Source organism: Aspergillus uvarum (genome assembly GCF_003184745.1).
Source record: "Aspergillus uvarum CBS 121591 unplaced genomic scaffold BO82scaffold_1, whole genome shotgun sequence".
Lineage (NCBI taxonomy): Eukaryota > Fungi > Ascomycota > Eurotiomycetes > Eurotiales > Aspergillaceae > Aspergillus > Aspergillus uvarum.
Genome location: NW_020291298.1, coordinates 62,510 through 81,623, shown reverse-complemented (window position 1 = coordinate 81,623; position 19,114 = coordinate 62,510). Strand labels below are relative to the sequence as shown.

General features: G+C 53.2%; 3 protein-coding genes across 3 annotated transcripts; all 3 read left to right on the top strand.

Moving 5' to 3' along the window:
* The first annotated feature begins 622 nt into the window (after window positions 1-622).
* BO82DRAFT_488 (dTDP-glucose 4,6-dehydratase) lies at window positions 623-2,237 on the top strand. The gene is made up of 2 exons (XM_025641251.1): window positions 623-1,471; window positions 1,535-2,237. The coding sequence occupies exons 1-2, from the start codon at window positions 733-735 to the stop codon at window positions 2,077-2,079; spliced, it is 1,284 nt and encodes a 427-aa protein (XP_025497207.1). The 5' UTR covers window positions 623-732; the 3' UTR covers window positions 2,080-2,237.
* A 1,314-nt stretch (window positions 2,238-3,551) lies between these two features.
* Window positions 3,552-10,769, top strand: BO82DRAFT_349543 (type I polyketide synthase). The gene is made up of 4 exons (XM_025633891.1): window positions 3,552-4,213; window positions 4,273-4,751; window positions 4,804-9,766; window positions 9,820-10,769. The coding sequence occupies exons 1-4, from the start codon at window positions 3,941-3,943 to the stop codon at window positions 10,669-10,671; spliced, it is 6,567 nt and encodes a 2,188-aa protein (XP_025497206.1). The 5' UTR covers window positions 3,552-3,940; the 3' UTR covers window positions 10,672-10,769.
* A 1,231-nt stretch (window positions 10,770-12,000) lies between these two features.
* Window positions 12,001-19,077, top strand: BO82DRAFT_427820 (ketoacyl-synt-domain-containing protein; the record flags this gene model as incomplete). Its single annotated transcript, XM_025640390.1, has 1 exon — window positions 12,001-19,077. One exon carries the CDS (start codon window positions 12,001-12,003, stop codon window positions 18,964-18,966), a length of 6,966 nt encoding a protein of 2,321 aa, XP_025497205.1. The 3' UTR covers window positions 18,967-19,077.
* Window positions 19,078-19,114: the final 37 nt, after the last annotated feature.

The following is a 19,114-nucleotide window of genomic DNA, read 5'->3' as shown; positions in this document are numbered from 1 at the left end:
GCTGATCGGAGACTCTTATATTCAGTAGCAATGGCAATGCGAGGGCATCTTTGCCACTTGGCGACGGAGGAGGAAATGGCTAGCCTTGCCTGGTAGCTTGCGTAATCTGAATCTGTGTTGACTCCGGTGGGCACGAGTAACCGCCGCTAGATTGGTCGAACAGAGTAGAGATGACTGCGGATGGCAGGTTTGACTGGGGGTTTCTCTCTGGTTGAGGTGGGAGCCAGATGGATGAATTGAAGTGAGGTGAAGTTCAGATTCAAGGAATTGACTCTGACGTACTCGCAGGAAAAAAGGGTGTCAGACCAGCCCAGCCCAGACCAAGAAGAGCCCCTCAGCACGTGGCGTCGCCCTAAGCGTGAGCCCTAGTCTGTCCGCGGGGTATTCGCTGAAGATTCACCTCCAATTCTACTCAGAGTCATGCAGAGTCGACAGGAATCCCTTCCTGAGGCTGGACACATACTCAGCCCACGCTTATTCCCGTTGCTTGGGAGAACCGCATCAAAGATGAAGCCATTTTCGGTTATAAAAACGACCTGGATTCGGCCCCTACCCTGGGTTTTTTCTTCATCATCATCCAGCAAAACAAGCTAAGGCAAACAACAAATCCTCAGTCTCAGAAAAACATTTGCCTTCTTCTTCAGCTTCCAATTCAAATACAGCCTTCGTTCCCGTTTTCTTCTTGCAATATCTTCAACCTTCAACTTTACTTTACTCCACACATCAATCAAAATGCAGGCCAAGGGATTGTCTCTTAAGGTCGCTCAGCTCACCCCTCCCGAGAGCCCTCCCCCGGAGACCGTTGAGCTGGTCAAGCAGGCTATCGCCCCTTCTTTCGAGCCCTCCACCCACGAGGAGAGCCAGCGGCTTGTCGGTACTACCCGATTCGCCCCTCGCCGCGACATCAACAACATCCTGATCACCGGTGGTGCCGGCTTCATCGGCAGCTGGGTCACTCGTCACATGACTGTCCAGTACCCTGAGTACAACATCATCTGCTTCGACCGTCTGGACTATGTCTCCTCGATGGCCAACATTGACTGCCTGGAGTCCTTCCCCAACTTCCACTTCGTCAAGGGCAACTTGACCGACCGTGAGATCGTCGCTGAGACCCTGTCCAAGTACAACATCGACTGTGTGATGCACTTTGCCGCCAACTCCCACGTACAGAACTCCTTCCTCGACCCTACCAGCTTCACTGTCAACAACGTGGTCGGCACTCAAACCCTGCTGGACTGTGTCCGCGAGCACGGCCGCGTCGCTCGCTTCGTCCACGTCAGCACGGATGAGGTCTACGGTGAAACCACCGACGACTTCGTCGACGAGACCACCCAGTTCCTGCCCACCAACCCCTACTCTGCATCCAAGGCCGCTGCCGAGATGTACGTCCACGCTTACGCCAAGTCCTTCGGCATCCCCATGGTTATCGTCCGCAGCAACAACGTCTACGGACCCTGCCAGTACCCCGAGAGTCAGTAGCCCCGTTGGTACTAGATCGTTAACCCCAACCAGATAGCTAACTCCCCACCTACAGAGATCATCCCCCGCTTCTTCAAACTTCTATCCAAGAACCAGCCCCTCACCCTCCAGGGCAACGGTCTCCACAAGCGCCGCTACCTGTACGGCGCCGACGCTGCCGACGGATTCGACACCATCCTCCACAAGGGTGTCGATGGCGAGGCCTACAACATCGGCTCTGCCTTCGGTGTGACCAACCTCGAGGTTGCCATCCGCATGCTCGAGCTGTTCGGCTTCGACCCCCGCTCCGACTTCAAGGAGCGCCTGGTCTGGATCCCCGACCGTCCCCACAACGACCTCGACTACCGCGTCGACGGCTCCAAGCTCGAGAGCCTGGGCTGGCGCCAGAACACCCACTTTGAGGATGGCCTCCGTGCCACCGTCGAGTGGTACCGCAAGAACATCGACGTCTGGTGGGCCGACGAGCCCAACAAGACCGTCTCCGCCAGCAGCACCAACGCCGCCCACATCGCCGCCCCGGTCCACCAACAGCAGGCACCGATCAAGGTCAAGAGCGAGAACGCTCAGGTCACGATTACTGCGACTGAGATCACGGCCTAAAATCGAGCTTCATATCTCCACGAAGGAGCTCGCGGAGGAGAAGTATACTGCTAACCATGGAAGAAGGCTTATAGACTTTTCTTTTTCCCACTCACAGCCTTCTGAAAGAAATTCTGCCCTACTATAGATTGTTTGCGATACACACTGATTGGCGATGATTATTATTCGATTCTTACTCCTGTTCTGATCTTTGATTCTTGGTCATCTTTGACCTATTTTGGGCTTCCTTGATTTATGTCTTTATTGTTTGCGATGATGATCTGTTTTTGATTTTTGTCTTGGACTTGCCCCCTGCTGCCCTCTTTTTATCCCGGGCCTAATGATCTCTCCTATGTTGTTCATGTTCCTTACTCAAGAAGATTAGATGTTTCTGTAACAATTCAATTCTTATTCTTTGAGGATTATAATCTGGTTGGAGTCTGTAGCTTCTAGATTTTACGCACCGCTATTCTTCTCGTGTACTGTACCCTTCCTGGTCGGCTGAAATATACCTCACGAAGAAGTTCACTGATTATTGAAGGTGAGAAATATTAGACTTGATCTGTATAGCCATTTCGAAGTATTAAGAGAGTCTTCATGAATGGGGTTTATATATGGAACTGTCTATTCGTTGGGCTTTTAGTAAATCTGGGAGTTAGCTAGGTTGTGACTCAACTAGCCAGGGAGGGTATACACTCTTGCTTCCGAGTCGATACAATAATTATATTCCTGCTGGCTCGAGTGCTCAGATGAGCGATGAAATCGTCGGCTGTAAATAAATAAAATATGGTGTCTTTGGCTTGGTGGGATGTAACTTACTTCAGCCATGAACCAGAATATAGTTCTAGTTTTACCACTGGTCTGACCCAAAAAATATATACATATATATATATATATACTGAGCACGTATCGACTCTTGTAACTTGGGAATTTCTGCTCAAAAATAAACAAAGATGTCTCTAGTTTGTATCATGAAGCTGATAGACATGTAGGATCCAATTCAGTAGCTCAATCTATTCTAACAATGCTCTGTGAATTTGCAAGTACGGGTTCCAGCGACCGGAATTCAAGAAACAAGTTGTGTATGCTGCATAGGTACTATTTCCAGTCATCTCAAACCCCTACTGGCTATCACACTAAGCCGTTTCTGTATACTCAGCTATGCAGGATTGTGCAGGCTGCAGGGTGCCTCACGTGACCGCATACTGTACTTTTGACTGCCGAAAGAGGGAAAGAGGGGGCTCTGCATTGTCCAACTCTTCAACAACACGGCTTTGTTTCACTTTGACTCTTCAACAAATCAACCTCTGTCAATCCCCATTGTCCCTTCGCCACCTTCACCCCACGTTCAGGGCTAGATCCTGTGTCGGACTCAGGATTTGGTCAGACTCTTCCGAGCGGGGTTGAAATTCCTTATCATATCAACCCCGAAGTCCGCGCAGAGGAGCGGAAGGGGGCGGGGTTCTTCCTTATCGGTCCGTCACGGTGGAATAGTCTGACACGAAAGACACGAAGGATCTGAATCCTTCCTTCTGCACCTTTGCCATTCATCCTTCCACCATCGAGCCATCATCCACTATGGTCAGTCAACTCAGCCTGGGTTTGACTCGACTCAACTCAACTCCGACTCGCACACACGATGCCGTTCTGTCGGGGCCTCTTGGGAGCCGCGAATCCCGTCAGCCTCGAGAAACCTGCAACGATCTCAGGTTATAAAGATGCCATTGTAGTTGGCTCATCTACTATGAAAAACATCATCGATCATCATCGCATTCTAATTCTAATACTCTAATCATTTCCGCCTTGCACTCTCCGAAGAGAGCATCTTGAGACAATCAATTTCCAGCAGATTAGTCCCGACAATCATCAACCACCAATCAAAATGACTATCAACTCGTCGGCCAACGGAACCTTCGATTCCATCCCTGCTTCTGCTAGCCATGCTCCCAACAGAAGTGCTGCTGCCAATGCAGGTGCCCGCCCCTCCGAGCCCATTGCCATCGTAGGTGTCAGTGGCAAGTTCGCTGGGTCGGCCAGCACCCCGGAGAACTTGTGGAAGATGCTGGCCGCTGGTGAAGGTGCCTGGTCGCGCATCCCTGAGGACCGCTTCGACGTCAACTCTTTCTACCACCCGGACAAGGACAGGGCTGGACGCGTGAGTAACCCTTACAGTTGCCATAAAGAAAAGCATTCGGCGCTAACTATCCGAGACAGAACCACGCCATTGGTGGACACTTCATGGACGAGGATGTCGCCCTTTTCGATGCCGGTTTCTTCAATCTGCCCGCTGATGTGGCTAGTGCCATGGACCCTCAGCTTCGTCTGTTGCTGGAGTCTGTCTACGAAGCCATGGAGGATGCTGGTATCCCCATGGAGAAGATTGCGGGTACCGACACATCCATGTACACGGGCTGCTACGGCAAAGATTACCACGATCTGCACAGCCGTGATCCCGAAGCCATGCCCGCTCCTTTCCTCACGGGCAATGGTACTGCCATGCTTTCCAACCGTGTCTCCCACTTCTACGATCTTCAGGGTCCCAGTATGTCCATCGACACTGGTTGCTCTGCTGGTCTCGTCGCTCTGCACCAGGGTTGCCGTAGCATCCAGTCTGGAGAGTCCGAGTTGTCCATCGTTGGAGCCAGTACCACCATCTTGAACCCCGACTTGTACATCGCTATGTCCATGTTGAGGTAACACACCCTCCGCTTCATGTTCCTGGATAAAGTACTGACAGAACAATAGCATGGTTGGCGAAGAGGGAAAGTGTTATGCCTGGGATGCTCGCGCACAGGGCTACGGAAGAGGAGAGGGTGTTGCCACCCTTGTGCTGAAGTCTCTCGACGCCGCTATCCGGGATGGCGACCGCGTTCACGCTGTCATCAGAGAGACCGGATTGAACCAGGACGGAAAGACCCAGACCATCACATCTCCTTCTATCGACTCGCAGGTCAAGCTCATTCAACAGTGCTACCGCAAGGCTGGCCTTGACATCGCCGACACTGGCTACGTTGAGGCCCACATGACGGGTACGCCTACCGGTGATCTTGCTGAGGCAACTGCCCTGGCTCAGACCTTCGGAAAGAGCCGTCAGCCTAACGACCCTGTCTACATCGGCTCTGTGAAGACGAACATTGGCCACACCGAGCCTGTCAGTGGTCTTGCAGCTGTTATCAAGACCATCTGGGCCATGAAGCACAAGCAGATCCCACGGAATATCAACTACGAGACACCCAACCCTAAGATTCGCCAGCAGGAGTGGAACCTCACGGTCCCCACCTCGCTGACCCCTTGGCCCCAGAACAAGGCTCTGCGTGCCTCGATCAACAACTTCGGATATGGTGGTACCAACGCCCACGTCATTCTCGACGGAGCTCCTGAGCAGTTCCTTGATGTCAGTGGCCGCCAGATCGAGGAGACCCCCAGAGCGCGCGTCCACATCGTCAGTGCAAAGGACAAGGTTGCCCTGAAGGCCATGCTCGCAAACCTCGCTGAGTGGGCCCCTGAGCATCTTGATGATAGTGCTCTGGGAGATTTGGCTTACACTCTGGCCGAGCGCCGGTCAAGACTCCCATGGATGTCGGCTGTGAGCGCTAGTTCCGTCACTGAACTGGCTGAACGCTTGAAGGAACCCACCATCAAGATGTCTCATGCCACCAAGAAGCCCCGTCTCGGATTTGTCTTTAACGGTCAGGGTGCTCAGTGGCACGCTATGGGTCGTGAGCTGATTGGAGCTTATCCCGTCTTTGCTGAAAGTGTTCACAAGGCTGACAAGATTCTCAAGGGCCATGGTGCGACCTGGTCTCTGTACGAGGAACTTCTGCGCGACGCAAAGACCACCCGTGTCTCTGAGGTTAACCTGAGCCAGCCAATCACGGTCGGTCTCCAGTTGTGTTTGATTGACCTCCTCAGATCTTGGGGTGTTGAGCCATCTGCCATCACCAGCCACTCCAGTGGTGAAATTGCAGGTGCTTATGCGGTCGGTGCTCTGACATTCTCGGAGGCTCTTGCTGCTGCTTTCTACCGTGGTGAGCTTGCTCTCCGCAACGAAGCCCTAAAGTCTCTCTCTGGTGGTATGATGGCCGCTGGTCTGGGTCAGGAAGAAGCCGCGAAGTACATCGCTGATACCGACAATGGCCGTGTCGTTGTCGCTTGTGTCAACTCCCCCGGCAGTGTCACCCTCTCTGGAGATCTTCCCGCCCTCGAACAGGTGGAAGCTCGTCTGCAAGCCGATGGTATCTTCGCGAGAAGACTCAAGGTTCCGCTTGCGTACCACTCGCACCACATGCTTTGCTTCGCGCAGGACTACACTGACAGCCTTACCAAGCTGCTTGCCGCTCAGCCCAAGGACGGTGACTGGGTCAACAAGGTTCGCTTCGCATCCCCAGTTACTGGAAAGGTCGTCACCTCCGCCGAGACTCTGGGTCCCAAGCACTGGGCCGACAACCTGACCAACGCGGTCCTCTTCAGTCAGTCCTTCGACGCCATGTGCTTCAACGAGGATGGAAAGCGCCAGGTCGATATGATTGTTGAGCTTGGTGCCCACGGCACTCTTGCTGGTCCCATTCGCCAAATCCTCAAGCCTCGCGAGGAAATCCCCTACGTTTCCTGCTTGCAGAGAGGCATCAATGCTGTTGAGACCATGCAGAACGTTGCCTGCGAGCTCCTGAGCAAGGGATACCCTATTGACATTGAGGCGGTCAACTCCCCTCTTGGCGAGAAGCACCACTTCGTCTACGACTTGCCCACTTACGCCTGGAACCACTCGACCCGCTACTGGACCGAGCCTCGCGTGAACAAGGAGATCCGCCACAAGAGATTCGCTCCCCACGAGCTGCTTGGCAGTCTGCTTCCTGGTGACAACGGCCTGACTCCAACCTGGCGCAACTTCCTGCGTCTCTCTGACGTCTCTTGGCTCATTGACCACCAGATTGACGGCTCTGTCGTTCTGCCTGGTGCAGGCTACATTGCCATGGCGATCGAGGCTACGCGTCTTCTTGATGGACCCGCGGACACCATTACTGCTTTCCAACTGCGTGACATTGAGATCACCAACGCTCTCGCTATCTCGGACTCCTCTGCGGGTGTCGAAACTCAGCTTCAGCTTCGTCCCTCCGACAAGGAGGCTGGCTGGTACGAATTCCTCCTCTCTTCCCTGACCGCTGCCGGCACCTGGATCGTGAACTGCAAGGGCTCCGTCAAGGCCGAGAAGGATGAAAGCGCGAAGGAGGCCTCGCAAGAAGCCGCTCTTCACTCCCAGTCTTTCTTCCACCCCGGTGTCAAGCCCACTCAGGTTAGCGAGGATGCTCTGTTCGCTAGCCTGCGCCAGTCTGGTATTTACCATGGTTCATCCTTCCGTAACCTTGGGGATATCCAGACCGTTAGAAAGAAGGCCATCACTGACCTCACCATCCCCACTGTTGTCTCTGAGGCGCATGACTATGTCATCCACCCCACCACTCTCGACGCCATCGTGGTGGCGGCGTACACCAACCTGCCCAAGAAGCTCCTGCAGTCCTCCATGGTCGTTCCTCGGTCCATGCGCAAGTTGACTATCCGCAGCGGTCTCAATCGCCACAGCGGCGAGAAGCTCCAGGCGTTCACTGAGAACCTGAGCGCGGACAGCCGAGGATTCAGCTCCAACATTGCCGTCATCAACCAGGATGATGAGCGCTCGCTGCCAGTCTTTGAGCTGGACGAGTTCTTTGCCCAGGCTGTTCCTCGTGGTGCTGAGAACCCCGATGCCAACCTCCCGATGACTTCCAAGCTGCAGTGGGAGCTCGACATCTTCACTTCCAAGCCGGCTGCTGCTTTCGCGGACTCTCTCCGTATCACGCCCACTGACCAACAGGCAGAGTTCGAGAACAAGCTACTGCGTGCCACCTACCTCCACATTGCCGATGCCGTTCGTGAAATCGAGAAGACCGGCTACAACAAGACTTCGGAGAAGTGGGAGGCCCACATCCAGCGCCTCTACGAGTGGCTGAAGGAGGTTGTGAAGCTCGGAGAGACTGGAAAGCTCGCCCCTCGCAGCAAGACCTGGGCACGCACCAGCAAGGGTATGAAGCAGATGCTTGTGGATGAGCTGATCGCCAGCAAGAACGCTTCCGCTTCTCTCACTGTCCGTATCGGACAGCAGCTTGCGAGCATCATCCGTGGCGAGGTTGCACCTCAAAGCCTGGCCAAGGAAGGTGACCTGGTGCAGGAATACCTGGCTGACTACCCCAAGCTAAAGGAGAGAACTGGCGCACAACTCGCTCAGATCATTGAGCTGTTCGCTGTGAAGCGCCCTGGTGCCAAGGTCTTGGGTCTCGGCGCTGGTCTGGGAGCTGCTGCTACTGAAACTGTTCTGCAGGCCTTTGCTGCCCGCGCCTCTGACGGTACCCGGTCTCTCCTGGGCCACTACACCTTTACTGCTGCCTCATCCGACTCGCTCCAGGCTGCTAGCCAGAAGCTTGCTTCTTGGTCTGACCTGATCGACTTCAAGGCTCTCGACATCGAGAAGAACCCCCTCGAGCAGTCCTTTGAACGTGGATATGACCTTATTATTGCCTCCCAAGCCTTCCAGGGCACCGAGTCCGTGCAGACCGCCCTTTCCAACGTTCAGAAGCTCCTGGCTCCTGGTGGTAAGCTGATCCTCATTGAAACCACCAAGGACCGTGCCGACTCGCAGCTCGTCTTCGCTACCCTGCCCAGCTTCAAGGAGTCCAAGTCGGTCGAATCCTGGGATGCTACTTTGCGCGATGCAGGCTTCTCGGGAGTTGATCTCGAGGTTGCCGATTCCGAGGAGCCCAACCTTCAGACTCTCAGCCTGATCTTGACCACCGCCAAATCCACGAAGTCCTCCTACCCTGCCACCATCTCCATTGTCCACCCTGCCACTGTCACCCCTCCCGCTGAGTGGGTTGAGGAGCTCAGCACTGCTATCCAGGATCGCACTGGTGTTACTCCTATTACTGAGAACTTGGATGAGCTCGAGGCATTCGAGGACAAGGCCATCATTTTCACTGCTGAATTGGAGAAGCCTTTCGTCCACCACATTGGAGAGGCCGACTTTGGCAAGCTGCAGAGGCTTCTGGTCAACAGCCAGAACCTCCTTTGGCTGAGCGCTGGTGGTGCGATCGACTCTGAAATCCCCGTCTACGGCCAGACCCAGGGTCTCCTCCGTACTGTGCGCCAGGAGGATGCTGGCAAGCGTCTGATCCAGCTTGACTTCACTGCTGCCACTGACCTGATCCCTTGGACCAACGACAAGATTGGCCACATTGTGGACGTCTTTGAGCAGAGCTTCGATTCCAGCCTCACTGCTGCCGACCGCGAGTGCGAGTACTCGGTCAAGGACTCGACCCTCCACATCTCCAGAGCCTACCCCGACCTGGATGTCCAAGAAGCCTCCGATGTTACCCCCGTTTCCCTCGACAAGTCTGACTCGACCTACCTGATTGTTGGTGGTATGGGTGGTATTGGCCGGTCCATTGTGTCTTGGCTCATGGAGAACGGAGCTAAGAACTTGCTCGTTGTTTCCCGCAAGGCAGAGGCCAGCTCTGAGGTGCCCGACATGCAGGCCGCGGCCAAGGCTGACGGTTGCAACCTTCAAATTCGCTCCTGCGACGTCTCTGATGAGCAGGCCTTGGTGAAGTTGCTGAAGGACACTGCTGATGTTCTCCCCCCTGTTCGTGGTGTGATCAACGCGGCCATGGCTCTTGAGGTAAGCATAACTCCTCATCATACTTGGATTCATAACTTGCTAACACTATCTAGGATACTGTGCTCGAGCGTATGACCTATGACCAATGGCAGAAAGGTATTCGGGCCAAGGTTGACAGCAGCATCAACCTTAACACCCACTTGCCCAACCTTGACTTCTTCATCTTCCTCTCTTCGGTCACTGGTGTGGCTGGCCACACTTCCCAGTCCAACTACACTGCGGGTAACACCTTCCAGGATGCCCTGGCACGTCACCGTACTCTTCAGGGCGAGTCCGCTATTGCCCTGAACTTGAGTGCCATCAAGGGTGCTGGTTGGGTTGCCTCGCAAGGAGCTGAGGGTGAGCAGGAGGTGCTCAAGCGTGTGGAGCACCTGGGTGCAGTCTCTGCCGATGTTGACTTTGTCCTTGAGTTGCTCGAGAAGTCCATTCGGGAGCCTCGCCCCACCAGCCCCGCCGACAGCCAGGTCGTCGTGGGTCTCGCCCGGGATGATGCTATCCCGGAAGACTCTGTGACTCGTCTCGACCGCCGCTTTGGCACCCTTCGCCTGTCTACCCCACGCGGAGCTTCCTCCGACGCTGCCGAGGGCTCTGACTCTGCCGACAGCCTCTCCGTCCTCAACCGCGCCCTGGCTGCTGGCCCCGTGTCCAAGGCCGACGCTGTCAAGCTGATTGTGGATGTGGTTGCCGGCAAGACGGCCTCTATCTTCAACATCGAGCAGGAAGTCATCGACCCGAGTCTGTCGCTGTCCAAATACGGTGTTGACTCTCTGGTCGCAGTCGACCTGCGCAACTACCTGGCTACGAGCCTCAGGGCCAGGGTGTCTATCTTCGACATCCTCCAAACCCCGTCTCTGGCGGAGTTCGGCGCCCTGCTGGCGGAAAAGAGCGAATTGATTGCCAAATAGATACTCCCCACGACAGGAGGCGGCTACGGAGAATTACGACTTGCATGTACCTTGTTTTTCTAATCCCGGGCATAGATTGGGGGCTTCGTTTGTCGATTGTTTTCGAACCTGACTACATTGTTTGCTTTTAATTCGCTTGTACCTAGATTGGAATGCTGCTAATTTGGATAATTGAAACTCTATATCAGTCACTTTCTTTCTTGTTTGTAATCAGTAGATTCGGACTTGCAGCATCTCCGATCCGACCTCGCTCCTTAACACTTGGATTCGGCTAGGTCGGGTAGCGGTGAAGGGGATTAGACGCTAGAGTCTTGGACAGGGGTTCTCCTGAGTCTAAGGATCATGAAGCAATTATGTTTCTGATTGAGAAATTATGCTGAAGTATAGCTGGTACTAAGTTGAAACTAGGCCCGATGCAGACGAGGAGCCTCATTGCTCGAGGAGGGCACGTGCCTCCCTCGGCTCGGTGTTTTTGTCTTCACCTCGCCTCGCCTCGCCTCGGAGTTTCTCCCCTTCGCTTCTTCCTTAAAGTTTCGCTGCATAAAACGTGTCTTTCATGCATGTCATCTTCAAGTTACACTACAGTAATGTTTCACTGCAACAGGTCTGGTCTAGGCACCATTGCTCATAGCCCATGGGCCGCTCGAATCGGTAAATCCGAGGATCATCATCCCGGAACTTATCTCCACCGCAGCGACTATTCGACAATGCCAGAAGAGCGCGGCTTACGTACTTCCAAGCAGGGCTGATACACATACCTCTGAAGGATTCTATTTTCAACGGTCTAGTCTGTCCATGATGGACACATCATATGGCACTCGCTGTCAGCACTCACCTCGCGAAGGAGCTTACCTACAGCACTTGGCCCATGCAGGCGTTGGGGCCACGGCTTGGAATCAGCAAACCTTGGAATAGCATGGTTAGAAGGAGTTGATACCATGCTCTACCGCATGGTATCGGGTGGTTTTGGATCGCACCGGCAAGTGCGGTGTTTCTGAAGATGAGAGAGAGGCTTCTACCGGTAAGCGATATATAAGGTGCGAAACCTTTCACCAATCTTGAATCTGGAGTCAAAGACCATCTCATAACAACTTCCTTGCACAATAGGGCGACAGAAGCTTTTTATCTCGATCATACACTTTCACAGCTTGTGTTTGCGCAATAGATTAGACGCGCTTTTTCTTTATCTCGCTAGACCACGCATGCCTCATTTGCTCTTCAAGCCTGCCATATACCATTTGTTCAAACTATCCGTCTCCGGCACTAGACGACCCTTATATCTCTTACGACCCTATTAAGCAGAGACGCGCTGAAACTGAGAGAGCAATCATGGCGTCTTCTGCCTCAATTTCGAACAATGATATCGCTGTCGTCGGCTACTCTCTCAAAGTAGCAGGAGCAGACGACCCAGAGGAATTCTGGAACCTGCTCTGTACCGCTGAATCCCAACACCGAGAGGTGCCCCTCGACAAGATTCCCTTCGAATCCCACTGGCGCAAAGTTGACCCAAATCGGCGGTGGTACGGCAACTTCCTCAACGACTCTGACGCCTTCGATCACAAATTCTTCAAAAAGAGCCCCAGAGAGGTGGCATCGCAAGACCCGCAGCAGCGCCTGATGATGGAGGTTGCTTATCAGGCAGTGCAGCAGTCCGGATATTTCAGCTTACATGATGTCGATCAGCACGTGGGATGTTATTTGGGGGTCTGCAATTCCGATTACGAGACGAATGTCGCCTGTCATGAACCGAACGCCTTCACGACAACGGGAAATCTTCGGAGCTTTATCGCCGGTAAGATCAGTCATTATTTCGGCTGGACCGGCCCATCCATGACGCTTGACTCTGGGTGTTCCACCGCGGCAGTCTCAGTGCATATGGCTTGTCAGGCCATCTTGGCAGGTGAATGTACGGCCGCCCTCGCTGGCGGCGTGAATGTTATGACCAATGGACTATGGTTTCAGAATTTAGCTGGTGCCTCTTTCCTCAGTCCAACGGGCGCGTGTAAGCCTTTTGACGCGAGCGCAGACGGCTACTGTCGCGGTGAGGCTGCAGCTGTGGTGTTTTTGAAGAAAATGTCGCAAGCGGTCAGCGATGGAGACGTGATTCTGGGATGTATTTCTGGAACGGCGGTATATCAGAACCTGAACTGCACCCCTATTTTCGTGCCCAACTCCCCATCACTTTCGAGCCTGTTCGCACACGTCACACAGAAAGCCGGGCTGAACCCGCAGCAGATCTCCTTAGTCGAGGCACATGGCACCGGTACTGCTGTCGGAGATCCTGCGGAGTATAGCAGTATCTTGGATGTGTTTGGTAGATTGAAGAATCGACAAACTCCCATGACTATTGGCTCCGTCAAGGGGTTGGTCGGACACACAGAGAGTGCCTCCGGAGCGGTTGCATTGATCAAGGTCCTCTTGATGATTCAAGAGCAGAAGATCCCGCCCCAGGCTAGCTTTCAATCTCTCAGTCCTCATCTCAAGGCCTCGACTTCTGATATGCTTGAGGTAGCAACTTCCATGAAAGAGTGGAATGTGAAGCACCGTGCGGCCCTGATCAACAATTACGGCGCTTCGGGCTCGAACGCTTCCTTGGTCGTCACTCAGCCTCGACAGCATGACGGAGCTGGATTGACAGCAATTCATGCGGAAGGACTTAAACATCCTTTCAGATTGAATGCGCTCGATGAGCGGAGTTTGCTGGAGTACGTCACCAAGCTGAGAGGTCTAATTCGGTCCAAAGCAGTTTCAGCAAGAAATATTACCCTGGCAAATCTGTCTTTCAATGCCAGCCGCCAATCCAATCACAATCTTCCCACCAATGCTATATTCAGCGCACACTCGATCTCCGATTTGGAAGGTAGTCTGACAGCTTACATAGAAGGAACCAACAGGGACCTTTCCAATACCGCTAAAGCGAACCCAACAAGACCGATCATTCTCTGTTTTGGTGGTCAGATCTCAAGATTCATTGGATTAGACCAGAATGTCTTCGATGGTGTCCGTGTTCTGCGGGATCACCTCAATCATTGCGACTCCATTCTTCAAGGTATGGGCTATGAGGGTCTGTATCCTGAGATCTTCCAGACCTCGCCGGTGGAAAATGCGATAAAACTCCAAACAATGCTGTTTGCACTGCAATATTCTATTGCCCGAACTTGGATAGATTGTGGAGTGAAAGTTGCAGCTGTCGTGGGTCACAGCTTTGGTGAACTGACAGCGTTATGTGTTTCCGGCGCCTTGAAGTTCGAGGATGCTCTTCGTGTCATTGCGACACGAGCTGAACTTCTGCAAAAGCTATGGGGCCAGGAGCCCGGGGCAATGATGGCCATCGATGGCGACCTGAACTCGGTTGAAAGATTGCTGGCTGCGGCGCATCAGCTCACCCCAGTTGAGAATGCTGCCACAATTGCTTGCTATAATGGGCCCCAGAGCTTCACTCTGGCAGGATCAAGCAAGGCCATTGATGCAGTTTTCGAAACCTTGTCTGGACACCCAGACTTCGCCTCAATGCGCACACGGAGACTGAATGTCACTCACGCGTTCCATTCTACGCTTGTTGAAGAGCCTCTTTTGGAGGAACTGAGAAAGCTCGGGCAAAGCGTCACCTTCTCACAAGCCTCAATCCCGATCGAAAGGGCAACCGAGACGGCTAACGAGCCTCTTACATCCAGCTTCTTCGCACATCATATGCGCAATCCTGTCTATTTCGCCCATGCAATCCAGCGATTGGCAAAGAAATACCCCTCAGCCGTATTCCTGGAGGCAGGCTCTAACTCGACCATCGCAGGTATGGCACGTCGGGCCTTGGGGGCGCCAGCCGAGTCTCACTTTCAAGCCGTGAATATTACCAATGGGGCTCAAGGCCTGACCGCCCTCACTGATACGACCACCTGTCTTTGGAAAGAGGGCATGAATATTATCTACTGGCCGCATCACAGATCACAGACCTATGAGTATGGCCCTATACTAATGCCAGTTTACCAGTTCGAACGAAGCAAACACTGGCTGAACGTGAAGATACCGCAAGAGAAGGTGTCCAGCATACCTGAGCAAATTCCAGACGAACCTGTTCCCGAGTGTCTTTACACGTTCATTGGATACCAGGATCCCAAGCAGCATGTGGCTCGATTCCGGATCAACACCGCAACTCAAATATTTCGGGACCATCTTCAGGGTCACACAATCGCACAGACAGCCCCCATTTGTCCTATGACGCTGGAAATCGATATGGCTATTGAGGCCCTGGGGAGCTTGCAGGCTCTCCGAGACCCGAAGCATATTCCTCGAGTCCACAACATTCAGAGCAAATCTCCGTTGTGCGACGATCCTTCCAGAACAGTGTGGCTTGACCTGAAAGAAAGCGAGAGAAATTCCCGTGGTACCGCTTGGGAATTCTGCCTGGCAAGCTCGGGCGGATCCGGCTCCGCAAACACTGTGCACGTTTCAGGAGAAATCACATTTGGCTTGACTGAAAGCCCTGACGCCCATGCCGAGTTCTCTCGATATGGACGCCTCATTGGTAACCATCAGCGCTGTCTACAGATTCTCAATTCATCCGATGCGGACGACATTATCCAAGGACGGAATATTTACCGGGCGTTCTCTGAAGTTGTGGATTACGGTATTGAGTATCAAGGCCTCCAGAAGCTGGTCGGCAAGGGCAACGAATCTGCTGGCCGTGTGCTCAGAAAGCATGCCGGAGAGAGCTGGCTCGATATGCATCTTTCGGATTGCTTCGCGCAGGTGGGTGGAATCTGGGTGAATTGCATGACAGACTTGCAGTCTAGCGAGATGTATATCGCAAATGGACTGGAACACTGGCTTAGATCTCCTAAGATGGGATCCAGGTATGGCCAGGTCGAAGCATGGGATGTCATCGCCCGCCATCATCACCTTGAGGACGAGAAGGCGTTTATGACTGATGTCTTCGCCTTCGACTCCGTCACGGGTGAGCTGGCCGAGATTATGCTGGGCATCAAGTACACTAAGGTCTCGAAACAAGCAATGAGCCGGATTTTGACTAGATTGACACCTGGTTTGGCAACCAGAACCCCCACACCGTTAGAAATGGCTCTCCCGGTGACTTCCGACATCGACACTGTCAGTCCAGCAATCTCAGCGAAAATCAGTACGGCACCGAAGCCTCAAATGTCAGTCAGTCTCCCCTCCTCAGATATTGATGTATCAAGAGGCGTCAAGGCCGTACTGGCAGAACTGTCTGGTCTCGATGTGGTCGAGATCAAAGACAGCATCCAGCTCTGCGACATCGGCATCGACTCACTTATGAGCATGGAGATGGGTCAGGATCTGGAGCAAAAGTTTCACTGTTCGATTCCAATGTATGACCTGGCGGATCTCACAACTGTGCGTAGCCTAATTGACTACATCTGTGGCACTGTTACAGCCATTTCTTCTGAGGATGATCAATCATCGTCGGCGGAGTCGGTTAGCGACGTGTTTTCTGACTCTGCAACTACTGTATCCAGCGACCTGGATGTTTCGATAGCCGGTGGATTTGGAGCGTTCCTTGCCGAGTTTCTTGGGGTAGCTGAGCACGACATCCGAAATGAAGTTCCACTGGGAGAACTTGGAGTCGACTCGCTTCTCTCCATGGAGCTGTCCGCTGACTTGGAGTGTAAATTCGGCTTACACTTCCCCCATGGACAGTTCCTACAGGAGCTTACGGTTGCAGACATTGAGCGCAAGATGAACAAGTCACTACCCACGACTCCGGGGTTTTCTACCCCTAGCGAGCCCGCAAGCCCTACTCCAGCGCCAGAGACTGCAAAGTCCTATTTTCCGGATCGAGACCTCCGGTTGCCGTCCGAAGCTGTCATGGACGCTTTCACCGAGATCAAAGGTCTTACGGACGAATACATTGCTGAATTCAATGGCCTCAATTACATGCAGACTATCAACCCTGCACTGGTGCAGATGTGTGTTGCCTTGATAGTTGAGGCTTTCGAACAGCTTGGGTGTCCTTTACGTGCTGCCGCTCATGGTCAGGTCTTGCCACGAATTGAATACCTACCCAAGCATGAACGTCTGGTTGAGTACATCTACCAGGTTCTGCAGAACGAGGGTAAATTGGTCGAAGTCGAAGGCAATACCATCATTCGAACTCACGCACCCGCCCCTGTCGAGTCCAGTGGGAGTATTTTGAACAGACTGATTAAAGATTATCCTGATCACACCAAGGCCCACCAGCTAGCCTATTTTACAGGCAGGAGACTGGCCGATGTGCTCAGCGGCCAGGCGGATGGTCTTCGACTGATCTTTGGTAACGAAGAAGGTCGCCAATTAGTGTCTAGTCTCTACGGGGACTTTTTGTTTAACAAACTGCACTACAAAATGATGGATGATTATCTTCGGCGGCTGATAGGAAGACTTCCCTCCAGTGACGGACCCTTGAGAATCATGGAGATGGGTGCAGGAACGGGAGGCACCACCAAGCAGATTGTGCCGGCTTTGGCCCGTCTGAATATTCCAGTTGAATATACTTTTACCGACATCTCGCCAATGTTTCTTGCCAGCGCTCGCAGGGAATTCAAGCAATATTCGTTCATGAAATACCGGGTTCATGATATTGAGAAAGCTCCCGCCGATGATCTGCTAAACAGTCAACACATCATCATCGCGAGCAACGCTGTTCATGCTACTCGCAGCTTGACGGAGTCGACCAAGAACATTCGGAAGGCCCTGCGGCTCGATGGCTTTCTTATGATGCTGGAGATGACACAACCTCTTGTTTGGATCGATATGATCTTTGGTTTGTTGGAAGGATGGTGGCTGTTTGATGACGGTCGGCGCCACGCGGTAGCCGATCCTGTACGATGGGAGACTGCTCTCCACGCTGCGGGATATGGCCAGGTAAACTGGACGGACGGAAGATGCCCCGAGGTCGGGATCGAGCGCATCATGGTCGCAATGGCTTCACAAGGGCCGAGGTATGAACGCCGCCATTGTTCCTTGCCGCAATCTCCAATCCCACCTGCTGACGCCGACTTGGTGACTCGACAGGCAGTAGTGGATGATTACATTCGGCGATATACTCAGGGATTCAGCGCTAAAGCTCCCAAGGCATCAATAAAGAAACCTTCGTCTGGGGCCGTGATACTTGTGACTGGGGCCACCGGGAGTCTAGGCTGTCAGCTGGTTAGCCATCTCGCACATCAACCCAGCGTTGCTACTGTGATTTGCCTTAATCGCCCTGCCCGCAGCAGCAAGACACCATCAGAGCGCCAGCAAGAAGCCCTATCCACACGGGGGATCATAATGGGTGCCCAGGCGCTTTCAAAACTTCAGATCCTCGAGACGGATACAACCAAACCCTTCCTTGGTCTTGCCCAAGCGGAGTACGCTCAGCTCGCTGCAAAAACCACGCACATCATCCACAATGCCTGGCCCATGAGCGGCAAACGGCCTCTTGAAGGTTTTGTGCCGCAGTTCCAGGTCATGCGCAATCTTCTTGACTTTGCTAGCTACGCCTACAGTGGTTCCAAGGTCCACTTTCAGTTGATCTCCTCGATAGCCACCGTCGGCCATTATCCCGTTCACACCGGTAACCCCAACGTACCTGAATCGCGACTCCCCCTACAATCTGTTTTGACCAATGGGTACGGTCTCGCCAAGTTCGTCTGCGAGCGCATGCTGGATGAAACCCTTCACCGCTACCCGGACATGTTCCAGCCTATGGCCGTTCGCTTAGGGCAAGTAGCAGGGTCACGGGTCAGTGGATACTGGAATCCACAGGAGCATCTGCCTTTTTTGCTTAAGTCTTCACAGACGCTCGGGTGTCTCCCGGACTTGAAAGGAACTGTTTCGTGGACGCCTGTTGAGGGCGTGGCGGCTACGTTGGGGGACCTACTCCTTTCTGGTGAAGGGTCGGAGATGGCAAAGAGGTATCCGGTTTATCACATTGAAAATCCTATTGGGCAATCATGGGAAGATATGATCCCCTTGCTGGCTAAGGGCCTGCGGTTCGACCCGGCAACATCTCGCCTGAAGGAGGGCCAAAACTTGAGCGCCAAGAATGGAGTCATCACCACCGTGCCCTTCAAAGAATGGATCCATCGAGTCCGAATATTCGCCGGACCGGGAGAGGAGAATCCTGCCTCTTTGATGGTCGACTTTCTGGAGGAGCACTTTTGTCGCATGTCGTGCGGGGGACTAAGGTTAGAGACCGTGCGGTGTCGTGAGCATTCAGCCACGCTAGCCAGGATGGGGCCTGTGGATGCTGAGGTAGTGAGACGGTATCTTCAAAGTTGGAAGAAGATGGGATTCTTGATGTGATTCTCCTTACTCTTTAGTTTAGAACTTGAGCGACTCAACCGTGTTTGCTTTGGTTGTGTGGTTGTTAGCGCTTATAGAGGAGTACGGAACTTTTGCAAAGGAACCTTTTCAATATAGATCAATAATCATTTGTTCGATAGTTCTACGA

What these genes read in the sequence shown, in the direction of transcription:
- BO82DRAFT_488 (XM_025641251.1), top strand. Translation starts at nt 733, where the DNA reads ATGCAGGCCAAGGGATTGTCTCTTAAGGTCGCTCAGCTCACCCCTCCC. An exon ending in ACCCTGCCAGTACCCCGAGA is followed by an intron (nt 1,472 to 1,534) that starts GTCAGTAGCCCC and finishes CCCCACCTACAG; the next exon opens with AGATCATCCCCCGCTTCTTC.
- BO82DRAFT_349543 (XM_025633891.1), top strand. Translation starts at nt 3,941, where the DNA reads ATGACTATCAACTCGTCGGCCAACGGAACCTTCGATTCCATCCCTGCT. An exon ending in ATCGCTATGTCCATGTTGAG is followed by an intron (nt 4,752 to 4,803) that starts GTAACACACCCT and finishes ACAGAACAATAG; the next exon opens with CATGGTTGGCGAAGAGGGAA. An exon ending in ACGCGGCCATGGCTCTTGAG is followed by an intron (nt 9,767 to 9,819) that starts GTAAGCATAACT and finishes AACACTATCTAG; the next exon opens with GATACTGTGCTCGAGCGTAT.